Genomic DNA, 17,512 nt, shown 5'->3' on the forward strand with positions numbered 1-17,512 from the left:
ATCTTCCCAATAACTTTCACTTTAGATTTGATTTAGAGAATGAGGTAGCAGAATCTTCTTCCTAGCTTTTAATACTGAATTTTATTATTTCAAATGGAGCGCTGCTTTCCCCCCCACCTTTAACCTCCTACTGGATGTTTCAAATATACAATCTAAAATCTCATCTTGCATCCAGTGTACATTTTCACGTATGGATCATCTGTCCAGGCTCATTATGTCTGGCTTCTCTCTGTAAATCTGAATGATGTTAGAAGTCTTCATGAGAAAGGAATTAGCGTTATCACTTCCTCACCCTGGCAATGTTGCCATGCTCAGGCATGGAGTGATACCGCCAAAATGTTCCTAGGTACTGCAGCCCAAATCATATTGTCTTACTGTGGGAATAAACTACAGTGTATTCATGTAGCTTTGTATGTACAGCATAAGGAGTGCCAGAGGCCATGTTGTCCATAACCAATCGAACAACTCAATAAAAATGGCTTCATGTTACTACATGACCAATGTGTAAGTGCAATGTATTATTAAATTGATTCGTTTTAGTAGAAGACAATGGTCTTCTATATTAGAGGCATTTTAATTTTTTACAGCTTCATGAGGGTATTAATGAAATAAGAGAAATAAAGAATTTAGAGACAGAATGTGAATCTAGAACAGATGTGTCCAACCTGGGGCCCATGGGCTTCATGCGGCCCTGGACAGCTAATAATGTGGCCCCACAAGATTGTAAGACTTTTCTTTCCCCTAAATTTGACACTTGAAATAATACATACTTTCCATACTGATTCTGCTTAGCACAAAGTACTACGTTTTGAAATAGTGAAACAATAAGAAAGGGATTGAATTTATAGTATAGTCAAAACAATATTCCATAGAGAAATAAACTCTTACTTTTAAACATTTTGTATATCCCCTTTAATACATTATTAACTCATAATATTTCAATTTTCTAACTCAATTTCAAGTACTAATATCTACAATACAATCTTATATACTTTGCAGAATCATATATTAAATTATAATTTACCCTTTGTCTCTGAAATGTTTTTTTTTAATATCTTGTTTTAAACCTTTATGGCTTCTCTTCCCTTTTTCCCTCCCTTTCTTATCAATTCTAGTCTTTTTACCCCCCCATCTCTCAAATTCCACTTTTTTGATTTTCCCTCTCTGTAGTGTTTCTCTTTTCTGTTGCTTTCTGGCATTGTATCGATTTTTCATCTTATTTTACCCTTTCTTGGTTGCTTTTTTAAGTTCTGAATTCTGCATTTTCTTTCCCCCCTTATTCTTTTCAGCTATGATTTTTTTGTCCATTAAGTACTTCCTTTTGAATGTATTGTCCATTAAAGATGGCTTCTCCTTCTTCATCCCAATCCTCTTGTTCTTGTATTTCTTGGTATGTAGAAATCGCCATTTCCAAAAAACAAAAGATAGATCCAAGAGAGTCCTTGCCTTCTTGTTTATCTTGTAGCTTTTGAAATTCCATTTGTAATTCTTGCACAGATAATGCCATTTATTATTATTATTATTATTATTATTATTATTATTATTGTTGTTGTTGTTATTGTTGTTGTTGTTGTTATTTTTTAAAAAGGCAACCCAAATGTTTTCTAGTCTTTCAAGAAATAGTTCCCCAAAAGTCACAAAGCAATCCAAAACAAAGCAGACTGTTCCATTAACACTTTCTTCTTCTTCTTCTTTTCTCCCTTCCTCCTGGGGTGAAATTCAATTTGACCGTTTCAAAATAATTTTTTAGAAGCCTTATTGTCATTAATTTCTAATCTTATAAACTTCAAGCAGTCTTCTTCAATAAAGTCTTAAGATAATTATTTTTACCTCTTCCTTCCCACTTACAGCAATAAACTTTTAATTTTTAATTCCAATGTTCCAAAATCTTTTATCCCCTTGGCTTTAATTTTTAGGTTTATTTACCTTCTTAGCCGAAGCAGGTTTTCCAGATTTCCATCAGCTACTTCCGTAGGGAAGGAGAATGAAAAGAAATCCCTTTCACTTTCTTCTGCTGCTTACACAATCCTTCTGGGAACAATGTAGCAATAGAAAGACAAATTCCAGGTTTTAAGGGCTCCTCTTTGTCCCGGCTCAGCCAAAGAAAAATCTTTCACTTTCTTCCTCCTGCACTTTCTTATCCAGCTGCAGACTTCTTTGTGGCGGCCATTGCTGACCGCCGCTCCACCGCCTTGGGAAAAAGGGGGTTTTGCTGGCTGGGGAGGGGGTCTGCAACACCCCCAAAACCCTGTCCGGATCCCCCCTGTCTTCAGTTGCCTCTACGGGGCAGCTATATCCCCCAAATCCACCCGGATCGGGGGCACCTCAGCAGCGAGCGCAGCAGGGATAATTCCTCTTCACTCAGTGCAGCCCAAGCAATCCAAAAGGTTGGACACCCATGATTTAGAATAGTGGTCGCCAACCAGTGGGCTGGGACCACTGGTGGTCCACAAGAATATTTTGGTGGTCCACAGAGAAATGTCCCCCCCCCCCAAAGCAATTATTCCAGGCTGTGCGGGAACATAAGGCTGCGTTGCCCACATGGCCCATGGGAACACAAGGTTTGTGTCTCTTGCATTGTGAACAATAAGAGAAGTGAGGGGAGGGGGGAAAGGGCGGAGGGGAACTTGCCCCACTCGCCTGGCTTGGCCACTGAGCTGCTTCTTTCAGCTTCTTTCTTCTTCTGCTTTTGGCTGCATGCAAGGAAAGCAGCAAAAGTCTTTCTCTCCCCCAAACTCCACCAGAAACGAGTCTTTGGGACCCTGCGAGGCCTCCTGCTCCAAGAGGCTGTGTTGGCAAAGTCTCATTACTGGTGGAGTTTGGAAGAGAGAAAGAAAGAGTTCTGCTGCTTTCCTTGCATGAAGCCAAAAGTCTCTCTCTCTCTCTTCCCTTGAGAACAGAGCTGGAGACATTATCCTGCAGATTTTGGGGGGGATTTTCTCAGGGTCTCTGGTCTGCGGGATTTAAAATTATGAGTTTGGTGGTCCCTGAGGTCCAAAGGTTGGCGACCCCTGATTTAGAACATGCTTCCTAATTGTTAAGGATATTTACTAGGATAAATATTCCATCTATTTTTATTATAAACAATATTTAAGACATTACGCTACAACAAAGCTAGATTTTGTTGCTTGTTGTCTTGTACATCAAATATGCTTTCAGTAAGTATAAGTCACACATATTTATAAATATATATATACTAATCAAAACTATAAAAGAAACTACTGTGGCTATTTCATTGTGAATTACTTTTAAAATAATTAAAACAATCTATGCTCAGACTTGGAGTAGCCTGAATGTAGATATATGGAAGATGTTCTTTAAAAAATATAAGACAATCTTTTTTAAAAAAAGTTCAAAGCAAGAATATACATTTGGGAAAATCTTTCTTGGAGCGAATAAAATAATCCACATACGATGAACGGTTGCAGGAACTGGGCATGGTTAATCTGTGAAGAGAAGGACCAGGGAAGATAGGATAGCAGTGTTTCAATATTTGAGGGGCTGCCACAGAGAAGAAGAGGTCAAGCTATATTCCAAAGCAGCTAAAGGCCAGACAAGGGATAATGGATGGAAACTGATCGAGAGATATTCAACCTAGTAATAAGGGGAAATTTTCTGACAGTGAGAGCAATCAACCAGTGGAACAGAAGTTGCCTTCAGAAGTTGTGGGAGCTTCATTCCTGGAAGCTTTTAAGAAGAGACTGGACTGCATCTGTCAAAAATGGTGTAGGGTCTACTTGGGAGGGGGGTTGGACTAGATGACCTACAATGTCCCTTCCAACTCTGTTAATCTGTATCTGTATATCCCAATGAGTAGCAACCCCGATTCTTTTAATGTGTTCTAAATTGTTTTAACTAAATAGAAGTTGACATGATGCAAAGCTCTAACCCAGAACTGATTTATTTTCTTGAAAGCTTCCAAATTCAGACTCCAGAGCCATACCAAGAAAATAAAAATGGTGGACAGCCTGCAACTCAGTGATTGGCAACATGTATGCTTACCCACAGAAAGGACAAACTACAGATGTTGTGGTCATAGAAAACAAGCAACAGGAAGCAACCTGACCTGTTTGCCTTATAGGAAATAGATATTTTATGACTAGCTATGACTACCATACAGAGCCAGCTTGGTGTAATGGTTAAAGCTTCAGGCTAGAAACTAGGAAACTATGAGTTTGAGTTCCACTTTGAAGGCAGCTAACTGACTTTGGGCCAGTCACTTTCCATCAGCCCTAGGAAGCAAGCAAGGGCAAATCACTTCAGCAAAGCTTTGCCAAGAAAACAGGGACTTGTTTAAAAACTCTGTCTGACAATCAGGCATGAACAGAAGGGTAAAAAATGACTATCACAGTAGTGATACTGTACTGTGGTAGTCAAGCTCCTCCTTATCTTTTATGTACACTTGAGAGCATTTTCACCGAGACAAATTCCTTGTGTGTCCAATCACACTTGGCCAATAAAGAATTCTGCTCTACTGTACTGTACCGTACTCTATTCTATACAATAAGAATGCCACTACATGCTCTTAATATTCCAAATGTATCTCCAGAAGCCAAGCTATTCCTTTTTCTTGATATAGGAAATGGACAGTGGACCACATGTAGGCAACGGTCCACCTCATGCTTGTATCTGAACTAACTTTCCTCAACAATGGACTGGACCTTGAGCAGCAATCATAAGCATGCCTGTTATCCTATCCGTGCTGCTGTATAAGCTACAGTTAAGTCTACTTCAAAGTATTTTGTATCATGTAAATGTTCTTTTGGTTTTCCTGTTCTGAGGACTGATTAAAAATATAACTGCTAATTATTCCATACACACAGCAGGTGACAGAAAAGGCGAAATGCTTTAACTTGGAAGCTTAGTAGTAGCGTTGCACCAAAAGCAGATAGGACAAAGGTAAAGGAAAGCATAAATAAGGAAGTACATGATTATGTAGTCAAAGAATGACTGACAACTTGTAACTTGTTCCTAGCCAACCTGGACTTTGGTAATTTGCATACAGTACTGCCTATTTATCAGCACTACAGCATTTCTACCATAGATATTTTAATTCGGTTTAATTTAATGCTTCTGAAGCAAGACCTCAACTAATGTACCTTGGCAGTTACTAAGCAAAATGTATAATTATCCAAGTGGAAAAATGAGGGCAAATGCAGAATAGTTTGCAAAATGGTCAATTACTGTGTTTCTGGGACCGCAACATCTTTCTTTTCCGTTGGCATCTACATGTGTCTCTGATGGAGGCTATGAAACACTCTCTATTAGAACATATTTAAGATTGTAAATAAGTATGCAATATACAGACATTCCCCAGCTTACAACCGTTTAGTGACTGTTTGAAATTACAACAGTACTGAAAAAACTGACCTGTGACCATTTTTCCCACTTATGACCAATGCAGCACCCCCATGGTCGCGTGATCAAAATCCAGATGCTTGTCAACTGGCTCGTATTTATGATAGTTAGTGTCCTGAGGTCGTGATCCTCTTTTGCTTCTGACAACTAAAGTCAATGGGGAAGCCAGATTCACTTAACAACCATGTTACTAACTTAACAACTGCAGTGATTCACTTAGCAATTGTGGCAAGAAAGTTAATAAAATGGGGCAAAACTAGATTTGGTAACTTTTCTATTTCATGTGAAGGCTTAATTATCCTTCACTGGGAAGGGTTAATATTGTTCTCTATGATTTATTGGGGCTTCAGGAAGTCCAAGCAGCTAGTCCATCTTGGCTGTTCTAAGAAGTTAAGCTGAACTAGCCTTGGTACTATTTGAATGAGAGACCACCTGCAAATCTTGGTGTTGTCTAGATTAGAAAGTCAAATCCTGAAAGATGTCAGTGGCACGCTCCGCCACTTCATGAAGTTCCAAGAAATTACATCGACACGCCTTATAAACTCAGGAAGGGTCAAGCTTGATTCAGTTTGAGGATTCTCCTGGACTTGCAGCTTCTACTTGAACAAATTGCAAGTGTGGTTAGAAAAGTCTTTCCACAGGTTAATCTTGTGGGTCAGTGTTGTCATTTCCTGGATCAGAGGCCCTTCTCATGGCCCATTCATACCTTAGTCATTCGTGTATAATTACTATAATATGCTCTGCATGAGATTGCCCTTGAAGGAAACTCAAAAGCTACAAGTCCAGTATGCAGCAATGTATGCATTACAGGTAGTCCTTTGACTTACTACCGTTTAGTGATTTTAAGTTATGGTGACACTGAAAAAATGACATATGACTGTTTTTCATACTAATGACCATTGCAGCACCCCATGGTCACGTGATCAAAATCCAAATGCTTGGCAACTGACCCATGGCATTGCAGTGTCCTGGGGTTTTGTGATCACCTTTTGTGATCTTTTGACAAGCGAAGTTAATGGGGAAGCCAGATTCATGTAACAACCCTTTTACTAACTTAACAACTGCAGAGATTCACTTAATAACTGTGGCAACAAAGGTCATAAAATGGGGCAAAACTCACTTTACAAATGTCTCACTTAACAACAGAAAATTTTGGGCTCAATCTTGGTCATAAATCAAGGATTATCTATAATTGAGCCTTGGTACACCATTAACCCCCCTCTGCTACTTAAGTCACACAGGTTACTAGTGGGCCTTGTGGTGCTATTTAAATTGAAGGTAAATATTTATAAAGCAAGGACATTTACAGCATTGTCTTCTTCCAGGGCAATTTCTATTGTCCCGTTAGTTCTGATAGGGCTGGTATACTTTGCATCCCATATAGTCAACAATGTCATTTTATGGTACCTGGGAGACATACTTTCTCTGTTGCTGTTCCTGCTCTCTGGCTGGAGAATTCTGGGAGTTGAAGTCCACACATTTTAAAGTCCCCAAGATAAGAAATACTGCTTGAAATGTATTGCATTGTATACTATAACTAGCTCCCAATATCTGCAAAATTGACAAAATACAACATAACAATGAGCAGCTTCCTTGTATATAATAATGTGCTCATTATTCTTAGCCACTTTTTAATAAAAAAATCAAGTTAATTAATCTCCTGCAAGGAGTGCTAACCTCTCCAGTTGCCCAACTAGAGACCTTTACAATCCTTGCTGTGCAGTGTCACAAACAGCAAATCCCAATCTTATTACTACCTTTTAAGAATAAAATAAGAAAAATCCCTCCTTTTGTCTTAGCAATGGGACTCATATGAATTCAGCTTAATATTCCATACATTAAAAAAAACCCAAATTTGCACTGATTTTTAAAGTAAACCATCCATTTAAATAGATGTTTACTTCCCTTCTAATTTGCACCATTTTAAAAGCCTGACTAGAAGCATAAATTATAAAGTATTGCCACCCAATATGACTCCTCAGGATGAGGCGGGTTAAAAGAGAAATAATTAATAAAGGGCAAAAGAAACATAAGGTATCTCTGCAAGGGAGATAGCAATTATAAAACCCAAAATGTTTTTCAATCTCATTCTTATAAAACAGAAAAGGGATGGAATACAAAGGGTGTGCTGAATGATCTATTATTCAATTGATCTGACATTGTGAAGTATTGATTTTGCATTCTTGCTTGTCTAGAGAAGGGAGGGGACAGCGAGGACCAGAATAGACAATTTTAGAACATAATCTGACCTTTTTAAAAATAAAAATGTTTTTGCAGATGGCTTTGTTCATGAAAAGGGATCCCTGAAAATTTTTCTGCAGAATTGTTTGGTACAATGCTGAAAAATCAGATTGGCTTGGCACTATCAGAAAAGGAGTATATGCAAAGAAGCTGAGGAAATCAAATGCAAAAGTAAAACAATTTCAGACGGAAAAAAGAATTATAGGCAGGAAAAAAGAAAGAGATGCTCCCTCCTTTCCTTTAGGCTGACGCTTCTCAGGGCTTCTCCCTAAAAGAAAACCTATAAGCAGCTCTATCTTATCTTTGCACAACGGAGTCTATTTTTGACAGAGAAGGTAGGAAGACATGGCTGCGTTACGCATTTTCAGCTGCTCGCAACTAATCCTTAAAAGTGTGCAAGTATGTATAATGCCATAAATAAAAAAGGCGGTTGGACGCGTAAGCGATGCTTGACGAAAAGAAGGAAGTAGCTGAGCGCTTGAAAATGAAAGGCGGGAGAGGACGCTGTTTTGACACCCGCAGCTCCGTCCAGACGGCAGCAGCTTTTCTTTTGTGGGGAACAGAAAAGGGGGTTATTTTGTGGGTGACGGGCCATAGCCGAAGTGAAAAGAGGTGGGGGAGCAAGGGGGCTTCGGGGTGCGCCGGCCACTGACCGGCAGAACCGGCCACCCAAACTTTGGCACAAGTGTGAAGGCGAGGAGGAGGAAAACAGCCAAGGCAACGCGGAGGCGCGCTCAGGCCGGGCTCAAGGGCGCGGCAAGAGCGTTGACCTCCTTCCCGGGGCCGGTCAGCTAGGAGGGCGCGGGTCCGGCGAGGCCCCCCTGGACACGGACGGACGGCGGGGAACGCCCGCTCGGTCGAGACGGCGGGACGCGGCCGGCCTGTCCGTGCACCAGGCCCCGCGCTCTGCGCCAGCCTCCCCGTTCAAAGGGCGGGTTGTTTTCATAAGCTGGCACAGGTGCGGGGCGTCTTTCAGACTCGAGCCGGCCAGGGAGCCCTGGCGAGAAGCGACCCAGCCGCCGCCGCGGAACATGCAGCCATTTTGGGCTTCGCCAGACAAAGGACGACAGCGACCGCCGCGGCCAGCCCCGAGGCGTCGGCGGCCACGACCCGTAGCACCGCCTCCACTTCCCCTCATCGACCCCTCGGCCGGCGCCCAGCGCGTGCGGCCAGCCCGACTTTCGGCGGCCGTCCCCTCTCGCTAGTAGGCCGCAGCCAGGCCCTTGCCGCCCGTTCCCTGTCTGAGCGCTCGCAGCCATTTGCCTCAGTATTTATAGCCGGCCGCCGGCCAATCAGGAACCGACGGAATCCCTCTCCGGCTGCTGAGGTGACGCCTCGACGCCCCCCCCGCCCCGCAGCTTTCCCTGCCCGCTCGCGCGGAGTTTTCGTCGCGCATGCTCGGTGGCGGAGGCCGAGGCGGGAGGGGAGCGCAGCTTATGTGTATAATGAGCGAGTGAGGTGGGGAGGAAGAGGGGGGAGAGCAGGGAGGGAGGGCGGAGGAGGAGGAGGGCAGAGGGAGGAGTGAAGAGGAGGGGGGGCCGGCGGGCGGGAGGGAGCCGCTCGCCAGGAACCCTCCGAAAAAAGATGGCGGCTGGGTCGGATCTGCTGGATGAGGTTTTCCTAAACGCTGAGGTGGATGAGAAGGTGGTGAGCGACCTGGTGGGCTCCCTGGAGTCTCAGCTGGCGGCCTCGGGCCACCACCACCCGCACCATAAGGCGCAGGAGCCCCTCAGGATCGCCGGGGGGCTGCTGGGGAACCATGTTGTGAGCAGCGGCAGCAGCAGCAGCAACAGCCCTAGCCCTAGCCCAGGAGGAGGAGGAGGAGGAGGAGGAGTAGGAGGCAATGCTAATGTCCAAACAGAGAGCCCCGGCAGCCGCACCACCGGCAGCAGCAGTACCAGCAGCACCACCACCACCGTCGCCGCCGCCGCCGCCAAGATGGGACTCAGTGGCCCGGAGATCACCAAGCCAGGTAACCCGGCGAGGCAAGCCGGGGCGGAGGGGGGGGGGTTTGCCTCCTCTTCCTCTTGTCCTTCTCCCTCAGGAATGGGGGTCTTCCCCCCTCCCCCGATTCTGGGTTCCCTTTCTTTCTCCCCTGCCCCCCCCTTTCCCTGGTGGGGGCAGCAACTGGAGGGTGCCAGGGGTGGGTGGGTGGCATGGAGTTGGGGAGGGGGAGGCGGCCAAGAGAGAGGCCTTCCTCACATGCCAACCCCCCTCCCTCCCTCCCCAGCACCCTATTTTTGGCCGGGATGGTGTCCCTCCTGCCTCTGCTGCACCTCGAGCCAGGAGCAGATGTGTGTGTGTGTGTGTATGGGGAGGAGGGTGAGTGTTGTGATCAGAGTAGTGCCTGTGTGTGTGGGTCCTTTAGGGAAGGGGGAAACCAGCTTCCTTTCCTAGGGTGATCCCCCTCCCCTTCCTCCCCTTGGCTTTTTTTTTTGCTCTTCATTTTGTCATCTCTTGTCTGCGAAGAGTGTTTTGGGGGGCTCCTGAGGACGAGGAAGGAAGAGACCTTACCTTTGGACTTCTGTGCCACCTTGCTCCCGCGTTGCTGGGATCTGAGGAATGGTGCTCCCTGCCCTCCTTATCCATTTCGATATTCCCTGGCTGTCTTGAATTCTTTGCCACCCCCCCCCCCGCCCCGCCTGAAGTGCATTGGGGGTGGGGGGGTGAGAGAGAGAGAGATAGAAAGAGAGAGAAGAAATGTTATTAATCATAGCAGCAGCAGCAGCAGCAGCTTCCCCTGGGAAGAGGAAGTGATGGGGGAACCTGAGGATCAGGAACCCCTTTTAAATAGATCTCTTTGCAAAATGCACCCCCCCGCTGAACTGCTCCTCTGGGGTGGTACGGTGGTGGTGCGGGTTATGCCCCCCACTCCCGAACCATTTGCTTTTCTTGAAATAATATGAGCTATGCAGAGAGTCACAGCACAACCTCTACTGCTTGTGGGACTGGAAGAATGACAGTCCATCGGTAAATGTTTTCCCCCTTGTAAAAAGACGTTGCACTCTGAAGGAGTCTGCTAACTCAGGGTCCTGTCTTTCCATTAGTGCAAAAATGGCCTTTTTAAGAAAGGGAAGGTAATGCTGGTCCATTTACCCCAGCACAATTCCAATTATATTCCTCTGTATATAATTCCCCCCCCCCTTTTGCTTTCCAGTTGCTGGAATATTACAAGGACGCTGTTGCTTGTCATAACACCAGGTTAATGAAAGGGGGTGGGGTTTCAGAGAAATAACCTTCCCTTAGTCCTGATTTTTGTGACCCCGTGTTTCTGACTACAGTCCTTCTATTTGTGTTTACTAAATGCAGAGCCCGCGGAGACAGGACTGATTTAAGTGACACTGGCAGATTTTGGTAGGGATATTTGCTTTCTGGGGCAGCAAGGAAAAAAAAATCCCTCCCTTTTTGCTTGTATTTGTTTTCCTTTGAAAGCACAGCAATCAAACAGCAGGATTTAATGATTTTAAGAGGGAGGATGACATCCCTTAAACTACCTTGCAATCTTTTCACTTATGTCACTTCTCTACTACTTCAGCCCCACTTTTTTCTGTGTTGTTTTATTAGTCAAGAAATATAATAGCTTCTGGATTTTTGTTCCGAAGATAAGGAGATGAAACGGAAGGGTGAGAGACCATGGGGTTTTCCTTTTTTCCTTTTCTTTTTCCTGTCTTCCCCCTCCCCAATTTTTCAACAACCTGATACAGTTGCCCGAGCAGACTTGCAGTAAAATGTCGTTTAATGTGGAGTTATAAACATCCACAGAGGAGAAAGGGGAAAACTTTTTTTTTTTGCAGCATGTCTATACAGTTTGCATTTGTTTGTGGAACTACTTGACTGTTAATGGACGAGTATTATAACCATCGGTGTAGAGGGAACAGTAGCAAAGTTGCTATCTTAAAATTCCCTAGTGGTGGTATTTGACCAGTTCTGGAGAGACGGTAGGAGCAATGAGCAGCAGAGACCGAACCGGTTCTCTCTGCTGGCTATACTGTTGGGCCCACCTGCCCACCCAGGCTCCCATACTCACTTTTATCGGCATAATTTGAAGCGCAGCTGCTTTGCATGGCACAAAATAGCGCTGCGCGGCAGCTGCTGAAGCAACTGGGATCGTGCAGGCTTGCAGGAGGTGAGTTAGAATGCCTCTGTGCCTGCGCCAATGCCTCTGCACCTGTGCAAACTGCACATTTGGTGCGCATGTGCACGCTAAGTGTGTGCACGCGTGCAAAGTGCACCCACCAAGCCACTCCCACTGAACCGGTGGCAACAATTTTTGAATCCCACCACTGAGATTCCCCCCACCTCTCAGATATTGTTCTAATACTGGGACGTATTGACACATGGGCAATGTACTTTGTGCTGGACTTACCGAGCCTTGGAATCTTTTTTTTTCTCGCCTTTTATATTATAATTAAACTTTGTTTTATTTTCAGGAACCGTTGGAGTGCAAGGGAGTGTTATCAACCATAATGCCAGGTCCCAGGGTTCTACGTTGGATGGGGCCACTACAACTAGCAGCAGCACCACTACAACTGTCCAAGGTGGCTCTGAAGCTGCTATTACCCCAGGGACCCTCAGTCAGGGCAAATCAGTGGTAATCAGTACCATGGCAACAGCTTTATCTACCAGGAATGGTAAAATTGGGACCACTGCAGTGCAGACTTTGAATGGAAGTAACGTGGTGATGAATTCGCACGCTTCTTTCTCGGCCACTCCTGTGACAGCGAATCCTACTGTGGTCCCTGCTGTTGCCCCTCTCGTGAACAATGGACCTGGAAATATTGGAAAAGTCAACACCGTTAATGCAGTCTTGCCATCTGCTTCAAATACTGTTATCCAGACTTCTTTCCTTGGCCCTGGAGTATCCTCTGCCTCTTCACCTTCACCTACGGTGATCTCGTCACAACAGCCCCCCAATATCGGGACCGGGGGGCCAACAGTAGCGTTGGTAAGGCCACCCATTCACGCAGCCGGACCCTCATTGGCTGCCGCTACCCAGAATGGGAGCAGTACTGTGATCAATTCGACCATCAATGTGGGAGGTTTTCCGACGGCGGCTGTTGCTGCCGCCACGGTTGGTTCAGGGGTGTCTCTCCAGACCTCTCTTGTGAACAGCCAGCCGGGATCTGGAGTATCAGCTGCTGCGCCCACCACCCAGGTCATCAAAGCGGAGTCTCCTAAAACTATCGTGCAAGCGGTCACCCAACAGCAAACTCTGGCTGCAGCTGGCCAACCTAGTACTACAGGGGGTAATATGATTATTGGGCAAACTATGCAAGCTGGCCTGCCCAACGTAGCTCCTAATCCTGGTGGAGTACCTCCTGCACCTCCAGGTACTCCCACTGGTCTGGCTAAGGGTGCTGCCAATACAGTGGCGCAGAGCTTGCCCAGGACTGCAACCGCAACCACAAGTGGAATCAGAGCAACTTTGACTCCCACTGTTTTAGCACCTCGTCTGCCTCAGCCTTCTCAGAATCCAACAAATATTCAGAACTTTCAGTTGCCACCAGGTAAGAAAAGGCCAGAGAGAAAATTCCTCTTTTACTCTAGACTTGTGCGTTGGAATGGCTGGTTTAAATAAAAGCGTTTTGGATTCTGCTTACCAGCACGGTTGGACGGCTTGTGTGGTGAGATGCCCTTGAAGAACCGCGTTTTGTTCTGTAGTAGCTAGTAGTAGTAGATAGATAGTACGGGCAGCCCTTGATGCACGACTGCGATTGAGCCCAGAATTGATGCTGCTAAATGAGAAATTGGTAAAATGAGCTTGTCCCATTTTACAGCCTTTCTTGCCACATTCGTTAAGTGAGTCACTGCAGTTGTTAAATTAGTAACATGGTTGATAAGTAAATTTGGCTTCCGCATCAACTTTATTGGTCAGAGGGTTGCAAAAGGCAATCACATGACTCCAGAACACCCTCCATCGTCATAAATATGAACCAGTTGTCAAGCATCCAAATGTAAATCTGGTGACCATAGGGATGCTGCAACGGCCATAAGTGTGAAAAATTGTCCTAAGTCCCTTTTTTCAGTGCCATCGTAACTTTGAACGGTCACTATATAAACTGTTGTAAGTTGAGGACTGCCTGTAGTACAAGAACTAATGAGAGATCTTGTATTGATTTCACAGCATTTTAATTGGATGCTGTTCTTAGATTGTTTTTGAAGAAAGAGACTAGATGCGGAGCACTTGTCTAGTACTTTTAGTCTGTTGATTTTCCCTTTACATGGGTAAGCATGCATGAGGACTAGAAACGCAACTTTGTTAAGAAGTCAAAGCTGAGATTATCCAGGTTCTAACAGTACCTATTAGCCCCCACAACTGTAAATCATATATTTTCAGAGTAGCGCAGGGTTTCAAGTGCACATTGGCTTAAATCTTTTAAGCTAATGCATGGCACGATAGATTTTTTTCCATGGTTGATCAAAGTAGCAAACCTACTATAAAATGAAATGTTATGCTTATATATTCAGGGAAGATGAGCTGTCCTAGGATATGTCTAGGTCTTCATACTTCTCTCTTTTAGCTTGCCACTGTTGCCTCAGAAGCAGCAAAGAGAAAGTACAATTTGCTACTCTTGAAAAATTTCTGTCAGTTGAAAATTATCAGAGACTATATGACATATCTACAGTAACATTCCAATTACATTCTGTCCTCACCTCACCTCATTTTGTGTAATGCTGTAGTACATGCAGTCACTAAGATCATGTTTGAAGACCAGGATAACATGAGGAGGGGGAGTTTCTGAAGTCTAAACCTAATTGGATTGCATAAATTTCATTGCTTCCATGTGATCATAAAGGAAATATATACCTGAAGTTCAGATTTACTAACCAGTCTGAGACTGTTTTTTAAATTAATTTAGCATGACTTTCTAAGCACATGTCCTTACTGAGTGTTATATAGGCAACTTTCTCACATTTTGAGAAGTATCTTTTTAATTCTAGAAAAAAGATGGCACAGATCTGAATGTTTTCCCAGATCCTTAAACCAGCTAGTGTTAATGTGGTTGGGTGTCTGTGGAGTAGTTGAAAGTAAGATGTTTTATTCGCAAGGTGATCAGTGTGTGTGTGTGTGTGAGAGAGAGACACATATGTTTTAATGTGCTTCTTTGAAGGGTCTTTAAATAGCAAAAATAGTATTTGACTTGATCTACATACCCTGCAAAATGCTTATACCGATAGGCATATCGCATAAGAAATAAGGATTTTACATTGCTTTTGCTATAGTCTTCTAAAGCAGCAGTATTTTGTATGCGGTGTCTGATAATCTTTACCTTGCAGATTGTAGCCAGTTACCTATCTAGGTTTTTACACATTCAGAAAGTTTTGCACACTTCCATTGTTAAAATCTTCCAGCACAGCATGTTGTCTATTGAAACACAAAAATGATGCTCCAGTGAGTTTGGTCTTCTTGAAGAAACATAGGACCACTAGTACCCTTTTTGTAAAATGAAGGAAATTTTTTCATTTAAAAAGTTGCTAGCTTTAAAACATGTACCTTGAACCACCCAATGGGTGGTTTACTAACCAGAACAGGGGTCCCAACCCCTGTAAGGAGCTGGACTGCACAGCTGGAGCTGAGCAGAGAGTGAGCAAAACTGCACATGTTTTGGGATCTAGGTTGCATGCTTTCCTTCCTCTCCCCGCTCACCCCCCAGTCTGTTGAAAAATTGTTTCCACGAAACCGGTCCCTGGTGCCAAAAAGAATGGGGAATGCCGGTATAGAATATTTGGACTTGTAACGCATAGAGAAGGCATGATTTTATACCAGAAATATTTTTTGCACTCCTTTTGCACATGTAGGCCATCAGCTTCATTGCTTAAATATTATATTTAATCAGCACTTTGGTGAAAAATGCTCAATGTAACACATAACGTCTTTTAAACATGAGGTTTAAGTTTGTAAAAGAATAACACTAAAAGTGTAAAACTGGTAGAAAGTTGCAATATTGGGGATAAAAACCAGATAATATCAATGTGCCAATGCTTTTTAATAACTCGCCAGATCAATTCTGAACAAGAGCCACAAACACCCCCCCCCCCCCAATTTGGGGAGTAGAATATTAGAGCACCTGATTCTGTCTTAAGTGGATATAATTGAAAGAACTAGGAATTGTAAAGAGGTCAGTTTGAGGGTTATTTGGGGTACAATACAGAGGAATATACCTTCATGTTTTGTCATCTGAAAAGAAATGATATCATTTAGGAAAAATTGAAAATATATATATTAATAGATGTCTCAGCATTAAGAGGCGGTTCTAAGTTACACCTGCATAAGAACCTTCACTATTGGAGGATGTTCAGCAAGCCTGAATTCTTAACAGAAATGTTTCTTTAGGCCTCCTCACTGAGCTAATATGCATATTATAGTGAAGACATTAATTGCTATTGAGTTTTATAATGTGAAGTGCCTCCACTATGGAATTAGAAAATCCGGATGAAGAGAGGAACGTGAGGCAGATTGCAGAATGCTTTTCAGCTCTTTCGTATACAGGGAGCCCTCGATGTATGACCACAGTGACGCCCAACATTTCTGTTGCTAAGTGAAACGTTCGTTAAGTGAGTTTTTGCCCCATTTTATGGCCTTTCTTTCCACAGTTGTTAAGTGAATCACTGCAGTTATTAAGTTAGTAAGCGAATCTGGCTTCCCCATTGACTTTGCATATCAAAAGGTTACAAAAGGTAATCACGTAACCCTGGGACACATCATAAATGGGAGTCAGTTGCAAAGCCTCTGAATTTTGATCAAATGACCACAGGGATGCTGCAACAGTTGTGTGAAAAATGGTCCCAAGTCACTTTTTCAGTGCTGTTGGAACTTTGAACAGTCATTAAATGAACTGTTGTAAGTCGAGGACTACCTGAGCTATACAGCTAATCTTACCAAGTCAAACTGCATCCTCCCTCATTGGGGGAAAAGCTTTCATGTCCCAAATGGTGCAAGAACCTAAAAATGAAGAGATTAGAAAGGATGTTACTGAGAATTGCCAGGTTTCAAAATCCAGATTCAAGATTTATTCAACCCTGGAGATTTATTGGGATTTAAGAAAAATGTGTGACTGTGATTGGAACTTCATACCTCCTTCCTTCCCAAATTACTGCTAGCTAACTATCTAATTAGTGCAGAATGCTGCTGTTAAGTTGCTCAGTAGGGCTCCTTACCATATGTATGATGGGTCTATAGCCAAGCTTTTACCTCAGTGCCATTTTCCTATGTTATTATTGGTTTATAAGACCCTAAACAGTTTATGGCTTGGTTATCTAGACTGTGTTCACTCACTGCACTAATGTGGCTTGTTCAGTCTAACTTTAAATATATTGTGCGTGTGCCGTCTTGGTGGTTTAATCACCATGGTTTACATTTCTAACATGCGCCTGTGGTAAATTGCATCTTGTTGAACCATAGCTAAACAAACTAGTGGACTAGTTTACTATCTAGTTAAATTTTTAACAATCTGTGGCAGATGTTTTGCATATTATGCAGTGATTTACTTAAGTTCATTTATGTGGAGGAAGTCTTTTTTGTGATGCATCTGGAATTATCCTCCTTCAGAGAGTAAGTAGGTTCCTGGAATAATAGCCCATCAACAATAAAACACATATTTTTTTTAGATACTTGACTATGTCATACCAGATCCCCTAAGTAATTTATTTAATTCAATTTACAGTAGATGCCACCCAATTTCAAACTGACTCTGGGTTAATCATATGATTTAATTCTTTGATGGAATTTTATTGCATTTATTGCATTTTAATGTATTACATAGCTATCTTGATTTTTATTTATTTGTTTATTGCATTTGTTTGTCGCCCATCTTGAAATGATTCTATTGTAATCTAAGATAAAGGATAAATCTAAAATGCAAATAAAATACCATTGAAAGTACTTATTAAATTAAAAAAGGACATGGTTTTT

At 43.2% G+C, this 17,512-nt stretch overlaps 1 protein-coding gene across 3 annotated transcripts in view; it reads left to right on the top strand.

Moving 5' to 3' along the window:
- Positions 1-9,124: 9,124 nt before the first annotated feature.
- TAF4 (TATA-box binding protein associated factor 4) overlaps positions 9,125-17,512 on the top strand; it is an 86,313-nt gene continuing 77,925 nt past the window's right edge. Inside the window, exons 1-2 of one of the 3 annotated variants that reach the window (XM_026697418.2) lie at positions 9,125-9,571; positions 12,030-13,106. In XM_026697418.2, the coding sequence (XP_026553203.1) occupies positions 9,184-9,571; positions 12,030-13,106 (1,465 nt within the window). In that variant the 5' untranslated portion in view covers positions 9,125-9,183. The remainder of the gene's footprint in view (positions 9,572-12,029; positions 13,107-17,512) is intronic. The other 2 variants (XM_087928921.1, XM_026697419.2) reach the window with 2 other exon arrangements.

The sequence above is a fragment of the Pseudonaja textilis genome, chromosome 3 (assembly GCF_049901715.1).
Source record: "Pseudonaja textilis isolate UNSWEBS1 chromosome 3, rPseTex1.2, whole genome shotgun sequence".
NCBI lineage: Eukaryota > Metazoa > Chordata > Lepidosauria > Squamata > Elapidae > Pseudonaja > Pseudonaja textilis.